The sequence below is a fragment of the Sceloporus occidentalis genome, unplaced genomic scaffold (assembly GCF_023333645.1).
Source record: "Sceloporus occidentalis isolate IW3139 unplaced genomic scaffold, rSceOcc1.0.p SCAF_4, whole genome shotgun sequence".
Classification (NCBI taxonomy): Eukaryota; Metazoa; Chordata; class Lepidosauria; order Squamata; family Phrynosomatidae; genus Sceloporus; species Sceloporus occidentalis.
In genome coordinates, this window is record NW_028316984.1 from 88,844,261 (window position 1) to 88,863,866 (window position 19,606).

At 41.4% G+C, this 19,606-nt stretch overlaps 1 protein-coding gene across 4 annotated transcripts in view; it reads right to left on the bottom strand.

Annotated features, from left to right (window-relative positions):
• Positions 1-19,606, bottom strand: part of SIGIRR (single Ig and TIR domain containing) — a 68,863-nt gene that overhangs the window by 35,865 nt on the left and 13,392 nt on the right. For all 4 annotated transcript variants that reach the window (XM_089520802.1, XM_089520800.1, XM_089520801.1 and 1 more), the window contains one exon: positions 582-908. In XM_089520802.1, the coding sequence (XP_089376928.1) occupies positions 582-908 (327 nt within the window). The remainder of the gene's footprint in view (positions 1-581; positions 909-19,606) is intronic.

Sequence of the window (19,606 nt, forward strand, 5' to 3'; positions counted from 1 at the left end):
TTCCCCACCACCACAAAAAGAAATGGAATCAGGTAAGTCACAACACAGTGCTGGCCTACTGCACAAAACCTTGCAGAGAAGCAAGGATGTAAACCATGGGATATCAGTTTTCAACAGCAGCAAAACTACCAGCCATTATATGTAGTTCCAGCTGAAGACAGGAGCTGACTGCATATTAATGAAGGAAAGGCAACGTGTGGCTTATCAGATTCTTTTGTGCTGTAACTCCAATTATCCCTAACCACTGGCTACAGCAAATGGACATTACAGTCTAATAGTTTTCACAGGACTTGGATTGGCTCAGTTCCTCAAGAGCTATCTGATGCCATATCTTTTCTAAAGAGTATGATTAGCATTGCATGCTCTAGAAAAGCAAAAAACTCTGTCTTTCATAGCTAATATTTCACAACAGTTGTGTGTATGATGTGTTGCTTAAAGCCATCATTAAACAGACAAGTAATCTGTCTTGAAATAAAAGCAGCACTCCTCTTTCTGAGAACAGCTGGAAAAGAGGTGTCCATCAGGATTATGATTTGACTAGCAATGTACTTGTGATTACTTTCTCTGCTTCTTGCACTCACCTGCCATGTTCAGCTGGACAGTAAAGGAGGCGTTTCTTTGACCATTCAAGTACAGTGTGCAAGTGTAGATGCCAGCATCACCGGCGTTTGGGTTTTCAAAGGTGAGGTATGCAGTTGTGTTCTGCAATGTGCTGTGCAGGTGGCCTGAGGGAATGGAGTGAAGCGGTTGACAGTCTTTGCTCCACAGGACATCAAAGTCAGAGACAGACTGAAGGAGCTGCAGGCTCTGATTATCCAAAGGGCAGAACAAATGATTAACAGATTCCAGCCGTGACCAAATAGTGTGGTCATAGAAGCGATCCAGGTCCACGCAGGAGAAGTTAGAGCCTGATGGAAAAGAAAAAGAAATAAAGTAGAAATAAAATATACCAGTCAAACTGAAACCTCTCCTTTGTGGCATAATCCTAACATAGTTTTAAAGCAAGCAAAGCAGAAGCAGAAGCAAAATCCAAAAAGTTCAACCGTCACAGGGTCCATCCAGAGGCAAGACTCAGAATTGAGGCATTACTGAAAGAGAGGGGGGGAGAGAGCTACAGATACCTAACATCCAGGTAGATAAGATGATCAAAATTGTAACTTCATCTCTTATTATCACTTCAACTTTGTCTAGTTGGTTAAAAGTTAATGGGCTATGCTACAGATTTCCTACTACCGTAGTCCTTAGAACATGCCAAGAAATAAATGAAGTACCTGACTGCATTACAGTGAAGCCATTACTCCATGGCCTGTCTGTATACTTACATATACGCAATGCCAGGAGAGACTATGAGCCGAAGCAAGCATTACAGAAAAACTGTAAACTAACAATCAAATAACACTACCATAAAGGAAAGAGAATAGTTTTGGTGGTATCTTATATTTGTTAGTAATCTATACAGCCTGAGACTCTCTCTATACAGAGAGATACCTTACTATAACTACAGGCATAACAGGTTTAGTAGAGTATCATATTTTTGATCCTGAAGTTCATGATCCATAATCAAAAGAGCCCACTAGTGGTGTACATACATGCTGTCATGCTGTATATACATGCACAGTAAACACGGAATACTCCTCAAGTTCTGAGAGTAGCAGTATGATGCATCATGGTTAAAACAAAAAACAAACAAGCTTTATTTATATACCGCTTCATACCACCTAAGCAGTGTCTAAGCGGTTTACAACTGTAAGCTAAAAAGCCTTATCAACAACACACAACTACAGCAGTTTCATACCACTTTAACTGCCATGGTTCTTTCCTATGGAAACATGGGCTTTTGTAAAAGACTTAGACTAGAAAATTCTAGAAATATAGTTCAGAGGAGTGCAGTAGAGAATTCTACATACCTCATTAAACTACAAATCCCACGATTCCACAAGATGGAGCCAAGGTAATTAAAGCGGTATCTAACCGCTGTAACTATACACTGGATGCATCCAAAATCCTTTTTTAAGAATCTGTAGGTCTTCCAGCATGATTCTATGTTGAATGTCTAGCAGATGTTGACCACAGAGTTATGCTGGAGGACCCAGAGAGGTGTTCTCTCAAGTAAAAAAAAAATAGTGTTTTTTATTTGCAGTTTTTCCAATTTCATGAGGATCTGTGCCCCTAGCCCCAGCAAACGTGGAGGGCCTACTGTATATGTGGAATCAAGTAAGTGCTAAAAGAATGGCAGGCTGATTATAAGAAGCACCAACTAATCCCAGTAACACAAAAGACATCCAAGCCCACAATCCCATGAATGTTTTACTAGGAAGTGGTAAGCCCACTGAGTTCAATGGGACCTACAGCCAATTTAACCTACCTGCAGCACATTCCTAGGCATTTTATTGCTCCTTTTTGCACCATCAGAATGCATTGAAAGACCCACCTACAGAGTAGTCTCACCACACAATTTCTTTTCATGATTTCTGCTTTCTGTTTATATGTGATGAATGAAAAACAAACCAGAATAAATAAATAAATAAATAAATAAATCACCCTGAGCCACTGATGGAAATTTTGGGTCCATTGCCAGAGCTAGGAAAAGTTACTTTATGGACTACAGCTCCCAAAACATTCTCATCCAGCAAGACTGCATTTTCAGACTACAACTCCTAAAACCCCTCAAGTCATGGTAACACATAATGTCTAAGAAATAAGTTTCCAAGCTTTGCTTCCCTTAGTATGACTAAGTAGGATAAGAGCCAAATTATTAGCAAAAAAAAAATGGCAAATACTACAAAGACCCAACAATGGGAGGGAAAAAACTTTACATAGGCCGAAAGGGGGGATGTCCCATGATCTTAGATGTTTCTACACTAATGCACAGAGCATGGGAAATAAACAAGATGAACTTGGAACTCCTAGTACAAAAAAACCAAATATGAAATAATAGGCATCACTGAAACCTGGTGGGATGTGTCTCATAATTAGAATGTAGTAACAGAAGGGCATAATCTTTTTAAGAGAAATAGGCTAAACAGTAAAGTAAGAGGCATAACATTATATGTCAGAGATGTTTACACCTGTGAAGAGATCCAGGACTTAAATCCTGGAAACCATGTGGAGAGCATCTGGATAAAAATTACAGGGAAAAGAAACAACAGACACATCATCATAGGAGTCCACTACAGACCCCTAAGTCAGACTGATGATTTGGATGATGCCTTTCTAGAACAGATGATCGCACACTCAGAAAGGGGAGATGTAATACTGATGAGTGACTTCATTTATCCTGATATTTGCTGGAAGTCAAACTCTGCCAAGAAGGTCCAGCAAATTCTTCTGTTGCCTGGCAGACAACTTCATTGTCAAGAAGGTGGAAGAAGCAACAAGGGGATCAGCTATTTTATATCTGATCCTAACCAACAGGGATGACCTGGTTAATAGGCTGCATGTGATAGCATCCTTAGGTGGGAGTGGTCATGTTCTCCTGGTTAGCCTGACATCAAAGCCAGGGAAGAGTCTACAGCAGATCATTAAATAGACAGTCTGTAAGCATTTAGAAAGAAATGCCATAGTCATAAAAAGGCAACATGGGTTTCTTGAAAGACGTCATGCCAGACTAATTTGATTTATTTTTTCCATAAAATTACCAGTTTGGTAGATGAAGGGAATGCTGTGGATATAGCATATCTTGATTTCAGTAACACCTCTTCAACATCTTTATCAATGACTTGGATGAAGGACTAGAAGGCCTGCTTATCGAATCTGCAGATGACACAAAATTAGGAAAGCAGGGACGTAGCCAGGATTTTGGGAAGGGGGGGGGTCCAGACTAAGTGTCACCATTTTGAGATGCTAAGACCCCCCAAGACACAAAATGTAGGAAAAATGTAGGACATGATGCACAACAAAATGTAGGACAAATTGTAGGGTGTTCAAAAATGGAAAACACACCCAACTAAAAGCCAAAAACATTAATAAAAAACAACATAAATTCATGTTTCTCAGTCATGCTCAAAATGGAGAACATTTTGACATTCTTCCTGGATAGGAGGTTGGGATATAGCTTTGTGTGTTAGACTAGGAGGAACTTCCTGACAGTAAGAGCTGTTCAACAGTGGAACACACTCCTTCCTCGGAGTGCAGCAGAGTCTCCTTCTTTGGAGGTCTTTAAGCAGAAGCTGGGTGGCCATCTGTCAATGGGGATGTTTTGATTGAGAGTTCCTGCATGGCAGAATAAAGGGGTTGGACTGGGTGGCCCTTGCAGTCTCTTCCAACTCTACGATTCAATGACTCTGGAGACCAGGATTCAATGAAAATCTGATTCTCTCCATCAGAGAAGGCTAAATATCTTACATGGGGTACGTGTCGATGATGTGGCTTATGTATGCATCATGTCCAAATGGTGCGGCGCACAAGGGACATCACAGCGCTTGTCACACTCTCTCAGCCTTAAGTGAAGGTGAAGGCAAATCCCTGAAAACCATTGGGCAAGTCACATTCTCTCAGCCTCAGGGGATGGCAAAGTCAAACCCTCTCTGAACAAACCTCCCAAGAAAACCTCTTGAAGGCACACACTCGCACACACCCAAGTCACCAAAGGCAAACTCTCTGAACAAACCAAGAAAACTCACTAGGCAAGGAAGTCACACACTCTCAGCCTCATGGAAAGGCTGGCAAAGGCAAACTCTCTGAACAAACCAAGAAGACCCACTAGGCAAGGAAGTCATACACTCTCAGCCTCAAGGAAAGGCTGGCAAAGGCACACTCTCTGAACAAACCAAAAAGACCCACTAGGCAAGGAAGTCACACACTCTCAGCCTCAAGGAAAGGCTGGCAAAGGCACACTCTCTGAACAAACCAAGAAGACCCACTAGGCAAGGAAGTCACACACTCTCAGCCTCAAGGAAAGGCTGGCAAAGGCATACTCTCTGAACAAATCAAGAAGACCCACTAGGCAAGGAAGTCACACACTCTCAGCCTCAAGGAAAGGCTGGCAAAGCAGGATGTTTTGAAATTCCTCCTGGGCAGAAATGTAGGACATGTCCTGGATAAAGGATGATGTCTGGTCACCCTGATAAAATGGAGGATGTTTTGACATTGCTCCTGGGTTGAAATGTGTGCCGTATCCTGGATAAAGGAGGACGTGTGTTATCCTACCAAAAATGGAAGACATTTTTACATTCATCCAGACCAGAGGGTTGAAACATAGGACACGTCCTATAAAAGGAGGACATCTGCTCATCTTACAAAAAATGAGGACTTTTGAAATTCCTTCTAGGCAGAAGTCTGAAATGTAGGATGTGTCCTATAGCCATGAGCCAGAAAAGAGCCAAGCCTCAATATCTGGACCCCAGAACATACTCTAACTCCCAGAATTCCATAGCAATGAGCCAGAATAGAGCCAAGCCTGGATATCTGGACCCCGGAACATACTCTAACTCCCAGAATTCCAAAGCAATGAGCCAGAAAGGAGCCAAGCCTCAATATCTGGACCCCAGAACATACTCTAACTCCCAGAATTCCAAAGCCATGAGCCAGAAAGGAGCCAAGCCTTGATATCTGGACCCCAGAACATACTCCAACTCCCAGAATTCCATAGCAATAAGCCAGAATAGAGCCAAGCCTCAATATCTGGACCACAGAACATACTCCCAGAATTCCATAGCCATGAGCCAGAATGGAGCCAAGCGTCAATATCTGGACCCCAGACTCCAGAGCATACTCTAACTCCCAGAATTCCATAGCCAAGAGCCACAAAAGAGTTAAATCGCTGCCAAACCTGGTTATTTCTTGAGTGTGGATGCAGCCTGATACAGCCTCCTGTCCCTCCCTCCCTCTCCTCCAGGGCTTTTTGGCTCCTCCCCCTCAGGCCCCGCAAAAAGTTTAGGGGCGGCACTGGCCAGGAGGAGAGGAAAGGTGCTTGCTGGAGCATGCGTGTGCCTGCGCACAGCTCCAAACAAACGCCAGGGGCCAGGGCGCCACTTCTGCTCCTCATGAAGCCAAGAGGAGAGCAAGTGGGGCTCTCCCTGGAGTTTGATTGGGTTGGGTGTGCGCGCGTGTGCACGCTCCAACAAGCACCCTTTTCTCTCCTGCTTAAGGGGGGGGGGTCTGGACCCCTGAAACCCCCCCCCCCCTTAGCTACGTCCCTGAGGAAAGGTAGCTAATATCCCTGAGGACAGGATCAAAATTTAAAAGATAAGAAAACTGGGCCAGAACTAACCAAGTGAATTTCCACAGGGAGAAATGTAAGATACTACACTTAGGCACAAAAAAGAAATGCACAGATATACGATGGGTGAACCTGGCTTGACAACAGTACACATGAAAGGGATCTAAGAGTCCTAACAGACCACAATTTGAACATTTATTTATTTATGGGATTTATACCCTGCTCTTCAGCTCTACGAGCTCTCAGAGCAGCTTACAGATAGTTATTCGGATGGTTCCCTGCCCTCAGGTCTACAATCTAAAAAGACATGACACAAAAGGAAAAAGTAACGGTGATGGGTAAGGGGATCATGTTCAGTGGTTCTTTTCTCTCTCTGAGGCCTGGAGCATGGCAGATGGACTGGCGAGAGGGCCCTTCTTGCTCTGGCTAGCGCTGATGGAGTTGGGCCTGCCTTTTCACTCCTTCCCAGGCCGGATGATGTCAGATGGCACGGAGGAAGGGCTATTCTTCTTCAGTGAGTCAACAGTGTGATGTGACAGCTAAAAAAGCCAATGCAATTCTAGGCTACATCAGTGGGAGTATTAGGGTTGCCATATCCCACCTGGGGGCGGGACTTTCCTGGTTTGGGGCGGGGCCACACAGTCCCGCCCCAGTTTAGCCCCTCCCCCCAGCAAGGCCCTGGAGGCAGCTCCACCCCTCCCCGTGGCTGTGTGCCACCCTCCCCGCCTCCCTGCCTGGCTTAGCCTAGAGAGCAGGTCTTCAAGACATCTGCCACTCAGAGCTATTGCCAGCCCACTTGGTATATATACCCTGCAAGAGGCCTTACTTTCCAGGTTACAGTGAGAAAAAAAAAGCCATAAATCGTTCATGTTTCACTGGGAGTCTAAATGCCTCATCTTTTGAATGTATACCGTGTCAGTATTCTTGTAATTCTTTATCACAGGATCGTTTTTGAGGCCCTAAACACCTTTACTTGTAATATGCAAATTTCTCCCGAAGCTGACCAATGGGAAAGAAGCAATCAGCCCTCCACTTGGGTTGGTTTTCAATGGCTTGTTGAAGGAAGAGATTTTGCCTTGCTTGTAAATAGGAAGGGCTTTGGGGTAGCAAAAGGCTGCAGAAATAGTTTGACTCCCCCCCTTAAACATCCATGGCTCAGTGCTATGGGATTCTGGGAATTGTAGTTTCTTGTGGCACCAGAGCTCTCTTGACAAAAGGAAGCTGAATGGTCCACAGAGGAGGCGTTGCCTGGGGGCAGAGCCTCTTGCCAGCAGTCTGCGGTGGAAGAGAGGAGGCTGATGGTCCTGGCCACTTCCCTTGGCTCCCTCCCTCCTCCTCCTCCTCCTCCTCCTCTCAGAGTAGCCACAGCCAAGATGAGCTGCTTATTCACTCTCCCTGGCTTTTCTCTCCCCCCTCTCTGCACTTTGAGACCCCTTTAACTGCCAAAGCTCAATGCTCTGGAATTCTGGTGTCTGAGGCATTTGGCCTTCTCTGTCAGAGAGCTCTGGTGCCACAATAGACTACAATTCCCAGGATTCCCCAGCACTGAGCAGTCTCAAACTGGACCATTTCCTCAGTGTGGATGCACCTGGGGAGGAATTCTGGGCACTGCAGTTCAACTACGTTTGGAGGGTTATGGGACTCCCTGTCAGAGATAGCTCTGGGGCCACAGTGTACTACAATTCCCAGCATTCCCCAGCACTAACCCAGGACAGTTAAGTCACTCTCAAACTGGATTATTTCCTCAGTGTGGATGCAGCTTTGGTGAGGAACTCTGGGCATTTCAGTCCAGCATTGTTTTATTTCTGCAGTGTGTTTTGGACCAGAGACAAGGTGACCAGGCATCCTCCTCCTTTTCCAGGACATGTCCTCTTCTGTCAAATTTCAAAAGGTCCTCCATTTGGATCATGGCTAAGAAGCATGGATTTATAAGTACATGGGTGTTTTTAGCTTTTATTTTTGGCCATGTCCTACATTTTTTTGCTTGGGTGCCCTACATTTTGGGGTGAGGGCATTGGTCACCTTGGTCAGAGAGCTTTCCAGGGGTTAACTGCCATTCTGCTGTGGTGCTGGAACAGACCACCATTCCCAGAATTCCATAGCATTCAGCCAAGACAGTTAAAGTGGTCTCAAACCAGATTATTTCTCCAGTGTAGATGCAGCCCAAGCCTTTTGCCTCTCTTATGCCTGAGATTTCAAAGCCCAGCCTTGGCACCACAACAAACTACAAATCCCAGGATTCCATAGGATGGAGTGATGAGAGTGAAAGCAGTGTGGCAGCAGCCTAAGTGTGCTTAATGCAGTTCTTAACATGGTGCACCTCTTGCCTACAGAGTCTCACAAGACTTTTTTGTTGAACAACTTGTACCCATTAACTCCATTTCATGTCTTCTTTATTTAGTGGGGAGGAATACAGACAAAACAAGTCAAAATGAAGAAAAGCCAAAGTCCCTTGACCAAAGGGTTTGGTTGTGGAATAAGCCTCTGAAATATGCAAGAGGCAATGTTAAAATAAAGCCATGTTCAATGCTCAAATGTGCTGTTTGGAATGGGGAGAGGGGGGTGGCCAGAAAGGGAAGTACATTTCCGTGATCTGTCTACGAATAATGTCAAAATGTCCTCCATTTTGATCATGCCTAAGAAACATGGATTTATATGAACATTTCTAAAAAAGCCTCAATTTTTTTTGCGTGTCCTCCATTTTTAAAAAAATGTGTCCTACATTTGAAAATGTTGTCCTGCATTTGTCCTACATTTGTCCCGGTTTGGAGGTCCTCACTTATGGCAACCCTAAGTATAGTGTTTAGATCAAGGGAAGTAATAGTGCAATTCTATTCTGCTTTGGTCAAACCTCACCCGGAATACTGTGTCCATTTCTGGGCACCACAATTCAAACAGGATGTTGACAAGCTGAAGTGTGTTCACAGAAGGGCAACTAAAATGGGGAAAGGTCTGGAAACCATGCCATATGAGGAGAGACTTAGGGAGCTGGGATTTTTAGCCTGGAGAAGAGATGGTTAAGGGGTGACATGATAGCCTTTTTTAAGTATTTGAAGGGGTGTCATATTGAGGATGGAGCAAGCTTGTTTTCTGATGCTCCAGAGACTAGAACACAGAACAATGCATGCAAGCCACAGGAAAAGAGATTCCACCTCAACATTAGGAAGAACTTCCTAAGAGCTGTTCAACAGTGGAATACACTGCTTCCGAGAGTGGAGCAGTCTCTTTTGGAGGTATTTAAACAGAAGATGAATGCCCATCTGTCAGAAATACTTTGATTCTGAATGTCTGCGTGGCAGGGGGTTGCACTGATTGCCCATGAGGTGACTTCCAACTCTTATCATTCCATGATTCTTGACTGGGCTGGGTCCTTACTGGTATGTAAATATGCTGCCTCAACTTCCTGGTCAAATACCCCTTCACCTGATCAAGGAAGGGTTGCAGGAGGAAGTGCTGCTCATTTTTGATTACTCTGTACACAAAGGAGCTGTGGAGCACACACCCAGTGTTGAGAGCAGGGGCAAACTGAAGGTTTGTTCAAAGAGACACGGAAGTCTAATTGTGTTGCAACTGCATTAATACAGAATGCAGTTCTAATTACGTACTTCTCTCAAAAAGTATTAATTCTCTTAAAATCCTTTCCCAAATATTTCAAAAGTCCAATTTATAAATTACTCATGGTCTAATTTAGAACCCAAACATTTGATCTGTCATTTGATATGACAGTCAGCACACTTTTTGCTTCTGATACCCCTTGCTTAGGCAATGGTTTTGGTACATGACTATCAGATTAGCCAAGAAACTAATCCAGGATCAACACTCCTGAGCAGGTGAAAAATCAATATACCTATTCAGTTATGCGTTTATAACTTCTAAAAATGCAATGCAGAGGACTATATCATTTCTGACATGAGGTTTTTGTGGCTACAGTGGGCAACAAAATATTTCCTACTCTAGAATATCGTCACATGCTGCACTATTTAGTAATTAAGACAAGGAACATTTAATAGCATAATGTAAGGATGTGTGCCTTTGCTCCCTCAGTCTTGAGTTCTACAATCTTCATTGTGTTTATAATTTTAAAAATCCCATAAAAAAGGAGACAGACCCTGCTGCAAGCAGGAAAAATATAGAACTGGGACTGAGGAGGAAAAAACTCCTTAGATATTAGAGAAAGAACACTGCTTGTAGACTGTTTATGTATTCCATTTTCACATCTGGTAAATAGGTTTTAGTACTGACTAAAATACTAATGATATGTCATATAATCATAGAGTTGGAAAAGATCACAAGGGCCATCCAGTTCAACCCCCTGCCATGTAGGAATACTATCAGAATCTGATTGAATTTATCATGAGTTGTGTTTATGGTTGGGTGATTAGTTATTAAGGTAACGTTATAGAAGGTATTATTTTTAAATTGTACAACTTGCATGTATTGTGACTATGGGGGATAATGAGAGGAGGTGTAGTGTCAGGAATGAACCTTGATAGTGGTTTACAGTGAAGATAATTGCTTTCTACAGGAATGCACATATGTGCATGGGATGCTATTTCTACAGGAGAAGAGATGTAGAGGGGAAAACATAGTATGTTTAAAGGGACCAGATTATTCAGACCATGAAGGATGGCACATGGATACATACTGATTTATGGACAAATAATAATAATAATAATAATAATAATAATAATAATAATAATAATAATTTATATGCCGCCCAATCACTAGGAATCCAGGCAGCTTACAACAAAAGGCATAAGAGAATCTTAGTAAAGCCTGTGATGTTTTAGGGCCAGGTATTATGAATACTGGTTTTGTATTTGTTGATGATAGCACTTTTGTCTGCAAACATCTTCCTGCCAACATCTGCAATTACTGGAATAAAATTCTTGCTCGAAATACAGAAGGCTGGTTCACTGAACTGAGGGTGAGAGGAAAGTTTTTGATAAATACACAATCAAAGCAGTCCCAACAGATGGCCAACCAGGCTTTATTTAAAAACCTCCAAAGGAGACTCCACTACACTCCAAGACAATGTATTCCACTGTCGAACAGCTTTTACCATTAAGAAGAACTTCCTAATGTTTGGGTGGAATCTCTTTTCCTGTAGCTTGAAGCCAGTGCTCTGTATCCTAGTTTCTGGAATAACAGAAAACAAGCGTGCTCATTCTTTAACATAACATCCTTTCAAATGTTTTAAAATGACTATCATATCACCTCTGAACCTTTGTTTCTCTGTGCTAAACATACCCAGGGCATAGTTTCCAGATATTTCACCCTTTTGGTTTCCCTCCTCTGACATGTTCCAGATTGTCAATATCCTTCTTGAAATGTGGTGGCCAGAACTGGACACAGTATTTCAGGCAGGTCTGACCAAAGCAGAATGGAGTGGTGCTATTATTTCCCTCGACCTCGATACTATACTCCTATTGATGCAGCCTAGAATGCATGAGGTTTCTTAACTGCCATCCCATTGCTGATTCATGTTCAGCCTGTGGTCCACAAAGACTCCTAGATCTGTTTCACGTGTACTGTTGTCAACTCATCCTATATCTGGGAATTTCACTTTTTCTGCCTAAGTGAAGGACCTTACATTTCCTGTTGAAATTCATTTTGTTAGTTTGGGCCAGCTCTTCAACCTGCTACGGTAATTTTGAATTCTGATTCTCTCCTCTGAGGTATTAGCTATCTAATTTTTTGTCATCTGAAAATTTGATAAGCATGCCACCTTTTCCATCATCCAAGTGATTGATAAAGATGTTGAATAGCACTGAGCCCAGGAAGAAACCTGTGGCACGCCACTTATGACTTCTCTCCAGGATGAAAAGGTGCCATTGGTGAGCATCCTTTGGGTTCGGTAGGTTAGCCAATTGCAAATCCACCTAACAATAGCATTGTTTAGACCACATTTTACTAGCTTATTTACAAGAATACTATGAGCAATCTTATCTGAAACCAAGAAAGCAATAGCAATAGCAAGTACATTTCTATACTGCTTATCAGTTCACTTAAACACACCTTAAATGGATTACGATGTGTAAGCCAAGTGCCCCAACAAGCTGGGTACTCAATGAGAGAATTGTATTGTTTCACTGCCCTTTTTATGGCAATACTTGCAGAGATTTGATCACTCCTATACTTTTGAACGTACCTGGGAGATCTGAAGATTTTTATTTAAATTACCTATTATCAGACTGGAACTCGCATATAATAAAGTGGCACAATTTTCTACACTAGCAATCACTTGTAGGAAAAGAACAACTGATCAAAGTTAAACACATAATATTGTGTCATGTCTGGTACTGCATGTCTGGTTAAAATCTGGTATTGCTAATGTACCTTTATTATTTCTATCTTAAGGGTGGAAACCCATAAAGGTTTATTTTTATTTTATTTTATTTTAAATGAAGCTATCTTAAATGTAACGGAAGTGAATTATTTACATTTCAAGTTGGCAGATTTTTATCCCAAGCAATCTTTTTATGTGTATTATTTTATTTTTCTATGTTACATTTTATATTGATGTTGGTCTTTGACCGTAATAAAGAATTTCATTTTAGCAACCTACAGAATAATAATTAATAATAATAATATAATTTATTTATGTTTCCCCACCTCTCCCAGTGGATCAAAGTGGGGTTACAGACTAAATAAAAAAACAGAGTGTTTACATAAAAATTCAATTAAAAGCAGCTAAAACCAATAAAATATCCAACATCATACAATAATAGTAGCATCATACAATAACAAGTCAGGGATCATACACAGACAGGGGCATATCATTCATATCAGGGGGGTATTCATATCAGGTGGGGTATGCTCGGTTTTAACTGCTTTTCTAAATGTTTCTAATGAGGCCTCCGAGTGGATCTCCTCAGGAAGACTATTCCAAAGTCTCGGAGCCATTGATGAGAATGCTCTTTCGAAGCAGCAACAAATTTAAAGGTTGCTATTTCCAATAGGTTCTTACCCGATGTTCTAAGAGTGTGGGGTGGAATATATAGGGAGATGCGGTCCCGTAAGTAACTCGGGCCCAAGCCATGTAGGGCTTTATAGGTAATAACCAACACCTTGTACTGTGCCCGGAAGCAAATAGGGAGCCAGTGAAGATCTTTTAAGATAGGTGTAATATGGTCAAACCTAGATGAACCGGTGACCAATCTGGCTGCCATATTTTGCACTAACTGAAGCTTCTGAGCTTGGTGCAAGGGTAGCCCCATGTAAAGCGCATTACAGAAATCTAGACGAGAGGTTACCAGAGCGTGTACCACCGTCTCAAGGTCCCTTTGGTCTAGGAGGGTCGCAGTTGGCGTATCAACCGAAGTTGATAGCAAGCACTTCTGGCCGTTGCATCTACCTGAGATGTCAATTGCAGAAGAATGCAAGGCTGAGTGGACTCTGGATGCCTGCCCAGGATTGAACTCACAAACTTGTGGCTGTTAATGAATGCAGTACCAGCATTTAACCACTGCACCACCAGGGCTCCTAGATCCATAGCATTCTCTTCATCTAGCAAGCTTATAAATCTGTCAGAAAAAAAGTTCTCTTTTCTTTTTGAGAAACCCATGTTCACTTTTAGTAATCACTAGTGGGTGTAGTGGGGCAGGATCTACACAAATAAACTCAACTGAAGTTCTCCCCACACACGCTTTGAAAAAGACTAAGTACATTAAACCAATACATTACAATTGACTAAGCTGAAGAATAGTGTTCTAAACTGTTTCAGAACACCTGGGTGCTGTCATACATAGTTGTGTGTTGGGAGGAAAAGATGTACATCCACAATGCCTTCAATATGCCCTGCTTCCAAGCTCTTGAACTCCCTCCCCAGAAAGGCCAGGATGGCTCCATTCCTGCTGTCCTTCCAGCGGCAGGTAAAGATGTTTTTATGCCACCAGGCTTTAGCATGACATGGATACTGTTTTGTTTTTGTTTTAAAGAGTTTTAAACTTTAACGCTGATGATACCCAAATATGTTTCTCTATGCCTCTGACTGCTCCAGTGACTAAGGATGGCATCTCTCCTCTGAATGCGTGCCCTGAGTCGGTAATGGACTGGGTGAGGGAAAACAAACTCAAGTTGAATCCAGAGAAAATGGAGGTACTTGCGATAGGAATCTCAGGCCTGGGAAGGGAAATCTGTCAACCAGTCCTGGACAGGGTCACACTTCCCCTAAAGGACAAAGTTCACAGTTTGGGAGTACTCCTGGATCTGTCTCTACAGTTGATATCTCAAATAGATATGACGGCCAGGAGTGCTTGGTACCAGCTTCAGTTGATACACCAACTGCACCCCTACCTGGACTGAAAGGACCTTGAAGCAGTTGTACATGCTCTGGTAATCTCTCGTCTTGATTTCTGTAATGCACTCTACATGGGGCTACCCTTGTACCAAGTTCAGAAGCTTCAATTAGTTCAAAACATGGCAGACAGATTGGTCACTGGTTCTTCAAGGTTTGGCCATATAACACCAATCCTAAAAGATCTTCACTGGCTGCCAATTTGCTTCCGGGCGCAATACAAGGTGTTGGTTATTACCTTTAAAGCCCTACATGGCTTGGGCCCGAGTTACTTATGGGAACGCCTCTCCCTACATAAACCGCCCCTCACTCTCAGAATATCGGGGAAGAACCCAATAGCTTCAACTTCCCTAAGAGCTTTAACTTCCCTAAGACCTTTCACAGTAGCCACTCCTAGATTATGGAACAGTCTCCTGGAAGACATCCGTCTTACTACCTCCTTGGAGACCTTTAAGAGGGCAGTTAAGACAGATCTCTTCCAGCGAGCATACCCACCCGACTCTGTATGAAATATATGGATCCATCTCTGTGACTAGGATTGGAATACCTTTATTTCCACTGTCGCTTTGACAGCATTTTTTTAATTGTTAAATGGTTAAATTGTTAAATGTTTACACATTTCATTGATAAGTTTTGTAGTTGTATATTTATATTAGGTTGTAATCCTGCCTCGATCCATCTGGGAGAGGCAGTGAAATATAAATAAAACTTTTATTTATTTGTTCATTATTAAATTTTAATAATATAGTATTTTTAATTGTTTAACTGTTTTTTAAACTTGTATTTTGCATGTTTTATAGTATTTTAACTCGGACTGTTTTAGATTTGTTATCCACCTTGAGCTCCTGTACTGGGAGGAAGGCAGGATATAAATAAACATAGTAATAATAATAATAATAATAATAATAATAATGAAGATGCTTCTCCAGTTCTGCCTCCCATTCCTTGAACAAGGAATGTGGCCTCAGCTTTGGAAAAAATGTTTTAACCAATTAATTACAGCAGTGGTGGTGGCAGCCAACCTTTCCTCATACATTTTAAACAAATAAAATGACATAGGAAATATAAAATGTTTAATAGATAGACAGAGGGCAGTTGATGTAGCTCTTAGGAGGAATGACAGTTTCACAACTGTGGGGCCACAATTAAGAAGCTTTTGCTCCTAGTGCCTGTCAACATCAACTTAATCCATAGAAAGAGAACAGGTCCACCAAAGCTGATATTAATATCTATCAATGAAAACAGTGTCTCAAATAAACACACACTAGCCTACTGTATTGACACAAAAACAGTGTAATATGTGCTGATCTCTAGCAGCGTTTTCAAACAATTGTAGCTTCTGAATCATCTTTAAAAGCAGATTACTGTACATAATACACCAAAAAGCCTGCATGTCCACCAGTCCAGAAATGTATGTTCTTCAGAGAGGGACAAAGCCTGTGTTCAATCTGAGGACAATAAAAAGCAGTTCTAGTCAACATTCCCTCAAGCTCTATAAGTAAAGCCAGATTCAGAAGAATGCAGTTCAGCACCAAATATATATTTAACAAAGTCTGGTGGCTGCTGCAGGCAGTAGAGGCTGAAAGACAAAATGGTGGCTGCAGACATCATCTTGAGGCAAAATGTCTTTTAAGTCAGCCTTTGGACACTAACAATCAATCTGTTCCCTTCAGGTTTGAGCTTGCTAACAACAGAAAAAATGGGGAAGGGGGAGAACTGTCTTATGGCACCCTGAAGACTAACCAGTTTATTTTAGCATTAACTTTCAGGCTAATAAACTTTATTTAGCTAGTGCTGAAATAAACTGGGTAACCTTAATGATATTACATGCCTCCTTTTTTCTTCCTCTTCCCTTTTGTACTGAAACAGACTAGAACAGTCCTCTTTGGAAAAGAAAAAAAAAATAGAGCATGCATTCTTGTGACACTACAAGATGATAAATTTGTTTCACAACTTCATAAAAAGGACAAAAGGGCCTAGAAGGGAAAATCAATTATTTCCTCTATTGTTTAATTGCTACAATACATTTAGATTAGGTTCTACACAAAATGCTTCTCTATAAAAAATTCTCATGGATAAACCAAAATTGAAACACAGCACAAATGGTCTTGTGCCATTTTCTCTGGTAGTCCCATAATTTAGAGTAGTCCACAAAGGCACTGCACAAATGGGCACCTAGCAAAGAGCAACTCCCCTCCACTTGCCTTAATTCCAGGCAGGAATAGGCAACTTGTGGGTCTACAGATGGGTGGCAGTCCAAACTCTGCCAGCCCTAGCCCAATGGCAAGGGATAACAGAAGAGGCCATGCAATCACAACTTAAGGACCTTAAGTTGCCTACCCATGATTGAGCTTCCTCTGTATAAAGGATATAAACACAATTTGATCCTGATATCCAATACTGGATTGTAGGGGAAGTATAAACCATAGAGTTGCTGCCTGAAATCTTTTTTTTTTAAATCCAACCCCTGCAGTTTGTCTCAAATAAGGAATGGAGAGAAGAAATGACTTCCTGATGGTGAGTAAGGAGCACTCAACCATGATAACGTCTTCCAGGCCCTGGTACGCTGCACCCCCAGCTAATCCATGGCTGGGCATTATGTCTGAACCAAATCAATAGTACAACTCAAAAGGCATCTGAAATTAAAAGGTACCTGCCTCTAAGCCTAAGCACTGATAAAACAACAGTAATTTGGAATAATTAATTTTTTTCAGATGACTCATACCAGCATGTGCCTCTTAGCTAATAAACATAATACAATAAAGAGAATCAAAACGGATCCAGTGTTTTTGTTTAAATGGAATGCATGTGAATTTTAAAATCCTAGCGATGAGTAACAGAACACCCACAAACACACCAAATGCTGTATATGAAGATATAACACAGGAGTGTAGGCACAGACTAACACAGAAGCTAATCTTTGAATTCAAACAAAAATCCATCAAACAGTGATACCTTTATTGGACAACCCAAATGCACAATATACTTGTTACAGGCTTTTGAAGCTCCACTGGCTTCTTCATCAGGCAAGATGTTATAAACCAAAGAAGAGAAAAATCAGAGATGTTAAGATACCTGCATTCTGTTATTTCTGGAGTTAAGATAGTATGAGGAGAGTATCTTTTGCAGGCTGGCTCTTCCTCCTTCTGGCCATGTGGCAACTGGGAGATTTTGAAAATCCAGGAAATTTACAGTCCATTTGCATCTCAACAAGAACTCCTGTCTTGCAATCCAATATGTCTTAATTCCTGTGAGGCCACAGGCCTCTTTGTAGGCAGAGGATAATGGATTTCTCAAGAAGCCTCCATGTTTTTGCATCAGGAATAATTTGGTAGGTGTGGAGGTAGAACATCTACCAAATGTTTACTTCCACACCTACCAAATTATTCCTGATGCAAAAATATGTGGGAGCCAGTGGTTTAAGCACTGGACTACAACTCTGCAGACCAGGGATCAAAACCCTGCTCGACCCTGGAAACCCACTGGATGGCCTTGGGCAAGTGTCACACTCTCTCAGACTCAGAAGAAAGCAAAGGCAAACCCCCTTAGAACAAATTTTGCCAAGAAAACCCCATAATAGCTTCTCCTTAGGGACACCATTAAGCCAAAAAATTAAAAAAAAGCTAGAAGACACACAACAACAACACATTACTAACAAAGTGCCTTTTATAAAAACACTGTAAAAATCACAAAATACTCAAAATGTACTCGTATTATTCTAAAAGTACTAGTATTATTTTGCATAAAATGAAAGCAGTTTAGCTTTAAAGGAAAGCAAAAAAACAGAACATTGTTACTTATTCAATACTTTGCAAAATAACGTGTTACAGAGAAAGCTGGTACTTGTTTCACATTATTTCCATGTTTCAACAAACATTTGCTTGATTGTTACTCAAGACAGCACTAACCGCACCCCCAGTTACTTTGTTTTAAAACTGCAAATATTCTCAAGTATTTATTAAAGAACTGTAATCTATGCATTGCAAGCTGCAATCTTCATCAGAGAAAGTTCTCATCTTTAACACACATTTGAGCAAAGTTCAATCCACAATCCTATGACTATACCATCCTGTGAACTGTTCCTGTCTCATGTGGGTGTGTCCCGCCCCACTATGGAATTACATCAGAAAAACATATACCCAAGTGCTAATTTAAAAAAAGAAACTTGAAAGACAGTTTACACACTCAGTTATTTTAGCACTCTTTATTTTAAAATACAGTACAGTCATCCCTCCGGATTCTCTGACTTCCTGTTCTGTCTTGAATTTCCGCAGATGGGAAGCCAGAAGGGACAAAATGGCACATGCCTGCGGGGCGCACTGCCATTATCTTCAACAGGGACTTGAATATTTGCGGTTTTCTGATTTGTTTGGGGTGGTGGTCCGGAACAGATCCCTGTGAATCCAGAGGGACAACTGTATATCATGCTATATTTCAATATTGGTTGTAAATTATTAGCATGGCTAGCAAAGGAAGAAAAACAAAAACTCTTCTGTCGAAACGTTATACATAACATTGTAGTAACTGAGATGTGACCTTCATTTTTTTTAAAAAATGTATAAAGGTGATATAACATTGGTTCATTGCAATGACAATAAGTAATAAGGTTCTTCAAGGTAAAACTCCAATATTATTTCTTTGTTTAAGAGAGAAAAAAGTTGTTGCATTGACACTGACAATACTTCTTCCAGAGTACTAGCAAACATACACAAATCCAGCATAATGGAGAGGTCAATAAATAAAGAAGATTTTTTTCTCAGCTTCTGACTGGCCTATATGTTTTACATTCCTGGCTTATGCTGTTTTGGACACTATGGCTTAGATGTGCTGATATTCTCTAGCCCTTTCACAAGCAGCTTGTGATGACAGAAGCAAGCACCACCACCACCAATCATCATCATCATCATCATCATCATCATCTTTGAATTGGGCTGAATAGAAAATTAGATTTTCCCTCATAAGCCATATCTTATTCCTATGAGACAGAAAATGAAATTAGCTATTGTTTTGAAAGCTCAGATCATCAACATTAAACCTTGTACTCTCTGGGACAACAGGTACTGAACTTACTGCATTACTCACCACAGATACCCAGAGATAGTTTTTTAGAGACAGCACAGGGTTCATGGGAGGGGGCTGTCAAAATG